Raw genomic sequence first — 10113 nt, 5'->3', positions numbered from 1 at the left:
TTAACACCAGAAATTAGTTTAGGCCTACACTGCACTGCAGATATATCTACCTATTTATAGTGAGAACTGGGGTCAGGAAATATTTTACATAGATTAATCTAGAATATTCATTCGGAAATCATGACTATTATACTCAATATTCTCTATATTACTTACTATATAATAGTAATGATCATCATTCTATTTTCATAACCTATACTAGACTATATTTATTTTTTAATGACCTCAAATAATTGACCTATGACCCATAATTTTGTGAGGGAGAGATGAAAAGATGCACCGATTCTAACAATGTAGGCCTAGGCTAGGCTATTACACACACACGCACACGCACGCACACACACACGCGCGCGATTAGGGGCTGGGGATCAACTGAGATCCCATCCTTGGATTAGATATCTGATCTTTTGCAACAAATTAGCAACAAATCTTTGCAACAAATTAGAAAACCTGCAGATCTATGTCTTGTAGGCTTAGGCTACAGCGCAGCCCAGAAAAAGAAACTTAGAAACGTGATATCAGCCTGTAGCAGGCTGCTATTGGTGTTGTTTTATAGAAAGTGTTGGCCTGGATGATGTTGAATACAGAAGCACAGGGATGAAGGCGCGGAGAGAGGAAACCCAGTTACTAAAAATAATAAGGTGGCAGCCAGCGGAAGGACCCTCAGAGGATTCGCTAATCTGGAGCTGTACTATTTATAGTCTCGCACATTCATAGGCTTTACACACCCACACTCACACCCATCCACACACACCTATCCACACACACCTATTTCCACCAGGTCAAGTGTACCATGCTGACGCTTATCTATCAATAGGCCCATTATTGAACTATTTTAGGGTACAATACAATAATTAGTAGTATAATCTGCACACTATCTAAAAAAACAGTTATTAATATATCAAAAGTGAGTAAAACAAATGAGGAAAAACTGCAGGCCTTGGCTACAATCAACGCTATCGAAAAACTACAACACATTTTGTCGCATACTGATGATGTCGACATCACGCGCAGTCATGCACTCTGTGCAGGCGGTGCAGATGTAGCTGTAGTCATATGACAATTAAATTAGTCCAGTTAAAGTAGTGACACAGTCAGATCTATAGTCAGTGTTCATTATAGGTTGGAGCAGATGGTTGGTTTTATCTAGCTCATTCAGCGGTGAGAAAAGCTGCGCGTGTGATCATGACAGAGGTAAAGAAAGAGGTGTTCGGAGCCGTCCCCGAACTAGGTTCCGTAGAAAAGTGGACTTTGAGCACAGACAGTCTCTGTGTGGAGGTCATCTCTCTGGGTTGTATCGTAACGGCAATAAAGACCCCCGATCGGCAGGGCCACTTCGAGGATGTTGTGCTTGGTTTTGATGATTTAGAAAGTGAGTATGGTTGACTGTCTCTGCAGCACTGATATAGCTTTTTCTTGTTTGTGGTCATTCTTTGGCTGTTGTTATTATGTTGTTTGACAACGAATGCAACAAGACGATTTCTTCTGCACAACCAGGAAGGTTCTTTTCTTAACCATTTAGCTCGCCCCTTGTTCTACACACCCGTGACAGGAAGACACTGGTTACCTAGACAGTGTGATAAGCTGATCTGTTGTCTCTTAGGTCTTTTGTGTCTCTCCAGTCTTCAGTAATGCACCAGGAGCCCTAATTATACAATTTACTTTACTATTTTAATCCATATCTGTATCAAGAAGTGGGTTTTTGTCATGTATGTGTGTGTGTGATGTTTATGAGCTCTGATGTGTGTAATGTACAGGTTACGTGTCAAACCCACGCTATTTTGGTGCAGTGGTGGGCCGGGTTGCAAACCGGATTGCCAAAGGCCGCTTCTCCATAGACGGACAGCAATACAAACTCGCTGTGAACAATGGGCCTAACGCTCTCCATGGGGGCCTACAGGGATTTAACAAGGTACTCACACACACACACACACACACACACCTTATAGGCATGAGAATTTAACAAGGTACTCACTCAATCACTCAATCACTCACTCACACACACACACACACACACACACACACACCGTATAGGCATAACAGGCAACATTAGGCTTAGGCTATAGTTTACTTCGGTCATGCCAGTTCTTTGCTACTTGTGAGAGTCCTAGGCCTACTGTGTGTGCGGTCTGTGCAATAATGTTTCGGGTGTCACTTAAGAAGACATCTGAAGATAAGGAAGAGGTCGAGTAAGGAAGTGAGGAAATGTGTAGGCTTAAAGGTTGTATCAGCGATGGCGGGGTACGTCACTTCTATTGATGTTCAAACAAAACAAAGAGCTAGCTCGCTACTCCCTTCCCCTCCCTCCCGTGCAATTGAACCTCTCTTGAACACGCATCTCTTTTTTTTTTTTTTTTTATACTCTTTTGATCCCGTGACGGAAATTTTGTCTCTGCATTTATCCCAATCCGTGAATTAGTGAAACACACTCAGCACACAGTGAACACACAGTGAGGTGAAGTACACACTAATCCCGGCGCAGTGAGCTGCTTGCTACAGCGGCGCTCGGGGAGCAGTGAGGGGTTAGTTCAAGTTCCTACTGGTCGGGGTTCGAACTTTATTTTGCCTTTGAGTGGTTGGCAACACTTGTTGTTAGCAATTGTTTTTGTGCGCAGATCTCAGAGCCTAGGCTGCCTACAGCGACACATTTTTTTTGACGGCCTGCTTATGGGGGGGCAGCTAGCGGATTGTTAGGACAGATTAGATGAAAGTGATCATTTATGTTTGGGCCTTTTTTGGGCCTGCAATTGCTGATACAACCTTTAAATAACATAGGCTTAAATAACATAGGCTTAGATTTTGATGCAGCACAGACCACATATTCTTTTCTCTGCTTTTACCTCATAGGCCTAATACAAGATAGCCTAATAGAAGGTAGCCTACTCATAAGCCTAATAGAAGGTAGCCTACTCATAAGCCTAATAGAAGGTAGCCTACTCATAGGCCTAATAGAAGGTAGCCTACTCATAGGCCTAATAGAAGGTAGCCTACTCATAGGCCTAATAGAAGGTATCCTACAGACAAAGATAATGGCAAACTATTCTGGCAACATCTTGTTTCATAACTTAATTTCATTTTTGTTCGGTTTTAATCACATTATTATGGCCATTAAATGTATGCTATTTTGCACGCTAAAATCTGATTCATCACAAGTAAATACAATAAATAATGGGAACGTAAGTTGGATAATTATATTCTTAGTTGTAATTCCCCTGTAGGCCTCTGTACTGCTGGTGACCTCAGTGAGAAGTAGGCCTACCTGTTATGACTCTCTTAGCCAGTATCGAGAACTCTGGATCACTCGTAGATCTACGAGTGTTTTCACGACACTCTTAAGCTACGATGGTTTCGGGAAACAGTCGGCAAATCTTAAGAAGTTTGTAAGAGGGACTTTACGATGCTCTTAGGCTGCTTTCGGGAAACCTGGCCCTGGGGATTTAACAAGGTTCTCTCTCTCACACACACACACACACACACACACACACACACACACCTTATAGGATGGGGATTTAACAAGGTACTCACACATACATGAACATACACAGATAAAGGGAGAGTGAAATTACACTCTGAAGAAGTGTGTGTGTGTGTGTGTGTGTGTGGTGTGTGTGTCTGTGTGTGTCTGTGTGTGTGTGTGTGTGTGTGTGTGTGTGTGTGTGTGTGTGTGTGTGTGTGTGTGTGTGTGTGTGTGTGTTGGTGTGTGTGTTGTAGGCATTGTGGACGAGCGAAATCGTGAAGAACGGAGTCAAATTCAGCCACTGCAGCCCTGATGGAGACGAAGGTTACCCTGGAAACCTGCGTGTGTCTGTCACCTATTCCTTGGACAAACACACTCTAAGCGTCCATTACAGCGCCCACACAGACAAAACAACACCTGTCAACCTCACCAACCACTCTTACTTTAACCTGGGAGGACAGGTAAGACTATAGCCCACACGCACAAAACGACACCTGTCAACCTCACCAACCACTCTGGGGCGCTAACTAAGTTAGCAACTTTGTTGATTGCAATGCAATTTCCCATTGCCAACCAACAGGTTAGCAACTCTGGTTTTGGGAAACGCACCCCTGGTCAGTTAGCATAACACATCAAAGCAGAACACTGTTGCACTTAAATCCATAAGTCACTCAGCAACAAGCATACTAAAATATACAGTATATGCAGACACAAGCATAAATATCTACATGTACCTGGGTGTGATACAATTCAATTAAATAAGCTTATAAACACTTCTGCATACACAATCACACACACAGACACACACGCATTATGATGTCCGTTATCTCTGTGCAGGGCAAAGTTGATATTTATGACCATGAGGTAACTATGTCAGCCCAGGCTTACCTGCCCGTTGATGACACAATGATCCCAACAGGTACGTACGGCATCTATCCGCCTCCACTGTGTCGCATTCCTTCAGGCATGAGAAATTCCCTCTCATATCTAGGAGACTTGAGGCATTGGCATGAGAAATTCCCTCTCATATCTAGGAGACTTGAGGCATTGGCATGAGAGATTCCCTCTCATATCTAGGAGACTCGAGGCATGAGAAATTCCCTGTCATATCTAGGAGACTCAAGGCATTGGCATGAGAGATTCCCTCTCATATCTAGGAGACTTGAGGCATTGGCATGAGAGATTCCCTCTCATATCTAGGAGACTCCGAGTCCCTGTCATTTCCCTCATATCTATAGACTTGAGGAGAAATTCCCTGTCATATCTAGGGAGGCATGAGAAATTCCCTCTCATATCTAGGAGACTTGAGGCATTGGCATGAGAGATTCCCTCTCATATCTAGGAGACTCGAGTCATGAGAAATTCCCTGTCATATCTAGGAGGCATGAGAAATTCCCTCTCATATCTAGGAGACTTGAGGCATTGGCATGAGCGATTCCCTCTCATATCTAGGAGACTCGAGGCATGAGAAATTCCCTGTCATATCTAGGAGACTCAAGGCATTGGCATGAGAGATTCCCTCTCATATCTAGGAGACTTGAGGCATTGGCATGAGCGATTCCCTCTCATATCTAGGAGACTCGAGGCATGAGAAATTCCCTGTCATATCTAGGAGACTCAAGGCATTGGCATGAGAGATTCCCTCTCATATCTAGGAGACTTGAGGCATTGGCATGAGAGATTCCCTCTCTTATCTAGGAGACTCGAGTCATGAGAAATTCCCTGTCATATCTAGGAGGCATGAGAAATTCCCTCTCATATCTAGGAGACTTGATGCATTGGCATGAGAAATTCCCTCTCATATCTAGGAGACTTGAGGCATTGGCATGAGAGATTCCCTCTCATATCTAGGAGACTTGAGGCATGAGAGATTCCCTCTCATATCTAGGAGACTTGAGGCATTGGCATTAGAGATTCCCTCTCATATCTAGGAGACTCGAGGCATTGGCATTTCTCCATTCAGCAGATCAGACACTATTCATACCCACTTGCAGTCCAGATATAGGTCACAATTTCATCAGTGGCCACGTGTGTTCCCAAATGAACCCATGATGTTAGTGTTGTCGACACCTTGCGCTAGCTAATGACTTTAGCCATCTGATACTGCTGAGCCAACAGGCCCAAGGGCTGAGGGACTTCCCCACTAAGCCCAGAACAAAGACTCAACATCTCCCTCTAGTGGTAATGCTGAGAATAGACTGGTGGGACCCTCAGCTCAGAGAAAAGTTGATGGTGGAAGAACTGAAGCTGTCAGAAGAACTTTTTGGGTTCTGGACCATTATGTTGACATTCATTAGGACTGAAGTTGTACAAGTTGAAGTTGAACAAGAGTTGTATTTGAGTTGCATGTTCAGTGAAGGTTACGAGTTCTTTTGTTCACACACACACACTCACACACACCTCTTCCTGTTTCCTCTCATGCAGGAGAGGTGAAGTCGGTGGAAAACACGCCCTTTGACCTCAGAGCACCCGTTCTGATTGGCTCCCGATTGAAGGAACTTCCTGGTCCTGGATTTGACCACAACTTCTGTCTGTGGGAGCCAGCGCAACCATGCGCCAGGTAGAGACACACACACACACACACACACACACACACACACACACACACACACACACAACCATGCAAGGAGCATCCCTGCGCCAGGTAGATACGCACACACACACACACAACCATGCGAGGAGCATCCCTGCGCCAGGTAGAGACACACACACACACAACCATGCAAGGAGCATCCCTGCGCCAGGTAGATACACACACACACACACACACAACCATGCGAGGAGCGTCCCTGTGCCAGGTAGATACACACCTTCACTCACAGATACACTGTGATACACACAGACCGGACTTCTGGAGTTATAGTCTGTCCCCTTTGGCAGGGTGGTGCACCCTGAGAGGGGCGGTTCTGGAGGTGAGCACCACCCAACCAGGAGTCCAGTTCTACACCTCCAACTTTCTGGATGGAACCCTGCGAGGTAAAGGTGGAGCCTGCTACCCCAAACACAGCGCCTTCTGCCTGGAGACCCAGAACTGGCCTGACGCAGTCAACCAGGTGACCTGTCAATCAAACATCTCATAAACCACCATTGTCATGATTTCATATAGGTCTACCACCATTCAGAAGTCTTTAAAAGAATTATGGAATCAGATAAACTCAACGCTACTTCCATATAAGAAGGTAAGCGAACGTTTGGAAAGCGTACCCCCTATGCGAGGCCCTGAAGCTAATAAGCTTCACCTGGAGTTAGCATTCCATTGACCCCCATTAATTTTGGCGTCACTTTAACAGCGAATAACTTTACCTCTGACGCATTTTTAAGCCTTTATATGAACCATTTCTGTTTCGAGAGAAAAAATTATTGTGTGACTAGCGTCATAACCTCGTATCTCACTTTACGGCTCTGTTGTAAACTTTTTATGGAAAATCATTGCTAAATTGATGCCTTGAGCATGCGACTTTCAGTCGCACATGAGCGAAATAACCGTATTCTCTAAATAAGAAACTGGAAGGCAGTCTAAGGGAAAGACCACTGGTAAGATATTTAGGAAAGCATTGAGGAAAAAAACAATGAAGTGATGTTTTGTTGGGTGGGCACTTTATCGGAACAAATCACCAACAAAAGCTACACTTGAATCACTCTACACGTTATCAAACTCGGATCACTCTACACGTTATCAAACTCCGATCACTCTACACGTTATCAAACTCGGATCACTCTACACGTTATCAAACTCGGATCACTCTAACTTATCAGTTGTCTTTGCACTGCTATCAGACAACTTACTGTGTTTAGTCCGTTGCTTAACGTCACATTCATCACTCAACTGACACCGAGAATGCGCACTACATCAGTTCACCAACAGGAAACGGGTTTAAATTGGCTTCACTTGTCTCTATGTGTGGCTGTGTCCATTTCTTTACTGTCTATGACTACAAGTCACGGAGAGCAGGAGAGGTTAATGAAGACATGGAGAGTTTAATGAAGGTTGTCTTAGCGCAGTTACCAGGCGGCTTACCGTGTTCAGGCCTGTGCCAGTGGCCATGCACGCGTTCTCACGCAACTGACACTGAGGATGCGCCGTACAATAGGGCTTAAAATTGGCTCCACAACTTGGCTTCTCTATTGAATCCTATGGGTCCATTTCTTTTACTGTCTGTGCTTCCACAGTGAGGTATTATGGGTAATATTGCAGAGCCCCATGATTGTGTGAGGTTGTGCACTCTAACATGTTGCTGGAACTTATTGTGTTGTGTGTGGTGTGACCGCTACCATGGATTCCTTCTTCAATGGTGTGCAACTGTGTGTGTGTGTGTGTGTGTGTGTGTGTGTGTTTCTTTAACGGTGTGCAGTTGTATGTGTGTGTGTGTGTGTGTGTGTTTCTATAACGATGTGCAAGTGTGTGTGTGGGGGTGTTTCTTTGATGTTCAACTGTGTTTCTTTAATGATGTGTAACTGTGTGTGTGTGTTTCTCTAACAGTGTGCAACTGTGTGTGTGTGTGTGTGTGTAACTGTCTCTCTGCAGCCACGGTTTCCTGATGCCCTGTTGAGGCCTGAAGAGGAATATTCACACACCACTCACTTCAAATTCACTGTGGTCTAACCAGAGATGTTCACAAGTCATTTTTTTGGAAGTCCAAGTCGAGTCTCAAGTCTTTGGCCATCTGATTTCTCCCTAACACTGTATTGTTAAATTTTATGCTGCCATCCATACAGTACAGTATCAAAATCAGTTGTAGGATAACTTCATGGGGTTTCTGCCTGCACTGCAATCTGAAGAAACTCTTCAGAATCTGAAGAACTGCAATCTGAAGAACTCTTGTTTATTTTGCTTGCCACTCATAAAATCTGCATGATACAACTGACATATGTGTAGTGTGGGGAAATGATTCTAATACTGCAATGTGCAAGCTTGGAATTTCATAATTTTAGGGGCAAGGCCACTTGGCCTTCAGTTGGGCATATTTGGTGTGGGGCACAAAGGCCACATGTCAGGGCACCAAGGCCAAAGTTAACTATACAGTAGTAGGCTATAAAAATTATAAAAGTTGTATTTAGCCTATTCACAGCAGTAGACTTGCATCACTATGAAACATGACAAAATCATGAAACATGACATATTACATAGAATATGATCAGAATCATCTGATTTTAATATTTACAGATATCTAGGCTATATTTAACATTTATTTTCTATTTGGCCTGTCATGAAATCATGTATTGAACAATTTAGCACAATTCACTAGAACAATTTAGTGAATTTGGACGCACTTTCTTTCTTGCCGTGCGCTGTCACTTTCTCCACTGTGTAAAAGACTAAATTATTTTGCACTGTGAATGCTAAGATTATTTTGACAGGCCATAGGCCCAATAAAATATGCTATTAGTCGGATGCAAAGCAGAATATTGAAAGAAGGGGGCACCAAGGCCACATTGACCTGTGAACCTCTGATTTTCAAAGAGGCATCACGGACATTGTAGCATGCAATGACGCCATGGCCGTCTTGAAATTCCAACCCTGTCTATCATATTTTTTTCTGAAATAAAATGTGGGCAGCCAAGAGTGGATGTGAAACTGAAAATCATGTATGCTTTAATGGAGTTGGCTTAATTTTCTTTACATCCAGAACTTACATTGGTTCTCCAATTTAGGACATCGTATAGTCTAATGCTAACACATCCCACCACAGCTTTCGGACCTGGTGAAATATTAACCTAAGTCTGTCACATCATATGGCCAACTACAAATATGCAATCTTCCTGTTCCCAGCATTAGCATAACAGTTTGTGGTTTTTATCTTGTCACCTGTGACAATATGTTAAGTTTAACGTCTCTTTCACATCAGTAGCCTAAGTCCTATCTGGGTGCATTTTGAAATGGCTGATGAAATTTGACGTTGTTGAACCGGCACCATTATCCTGGTGTCATACACACTGCATGTAGCTGTTCGCTTATTTTCACTGTGCACGAAGTTTTTGTAACCAAAAGTAGCCTAGTGACAAAAAACCAGCAACAGTGGCAGCAACGCACAACTCCGCGAGGACTTGGTGTCGCCATGGTCAAGGCGTTTCTGTGAGTGCACGCACATAGCGCATGTACGTTGCACATTATGGCAAAGGGGACAGCTCGCTATACGTTTCCCCAATGTATGTACCAATACAATTAAATATAAATACATGAATACATTTAAAAAAGCAATAATTGCATGAAATACAGGTTGTTCACGACTCGCGAGTTTCGAAGCTCGAGTCCGAGTCAAGTCTGAAGTCTGAGGTGGAGTCGCAAGTCAAGTCTGAAGTCACTGTGCGACTTAAGTGCGACTTGAGTCCAAGTCTCAGACTCGAGTCCATCTCTGGGTCTAACACACACTTCTGTCATCTCTAGTATACCACATACACTCCCATAATTCTCATTAATATGAAGATCAAAACTACACCAGCTCCCTCATTCAAATCTCAGGTGGCACACACACACTCACACCCACACACAGATGAACACAATACTAGGACCAAACACACACACACAGATGAACACAATACTACAACCAATCACACACAAACAATTCAATCATGCTGCTTTTGAGAAGAGATTGTGACTTCTAATAAAAGGAAAAGGTGATTCTGAAAGCTGACGTCTCATTTATTCACTGACATCT

The 10113-nt window shown here is 43.5% G+C and overlaps 1 protein-coding gene across 1 annotated transcript; it reads left to right on the top strand.

Annotated features, from left to right (window-relative positions):
• The first annotated feature begins 1017 nt into the window (after nt 1–1017).
• Nucleotides 1018–10084, top strand: galm (galactose mutarotase). The gene is given in 8 exon segments (XM_048269252.1): nt 1018–1372; nt 1758–1912; nt 3712–3918; nt 4295–4376; nt 5882–6017; nt 6338–6349; nt 6351–6510; nt 7983–10084. Coding segments are annotated over 8 exon segments (1017 nt in total). The 5' UTR covers nt 1018–1185; the 3' UTR covers nt 8061–10084.
• Nucleotides 10085–10113: the final 29 nt, after the last annotated feature.

This window comes from Alosa alosa, chromosome 18 (assembly GCF_017589495.1).
Source record: "Alosa alosa isolate M-15738 ecotype Scorff River chromosome 18, AALO_Geno_1.1, whole genome shotgun sequence".
NCBI lineage: Eukaryota > Metazoa > Chordata > Actinopteri > Clupeiformes > Clupeidae > Alosa > Alosa alosa.
Note: the sequence above shows the minus strand (reverse complement) of the source record. Positions and strands in the feature narration are given on the sequence as shown.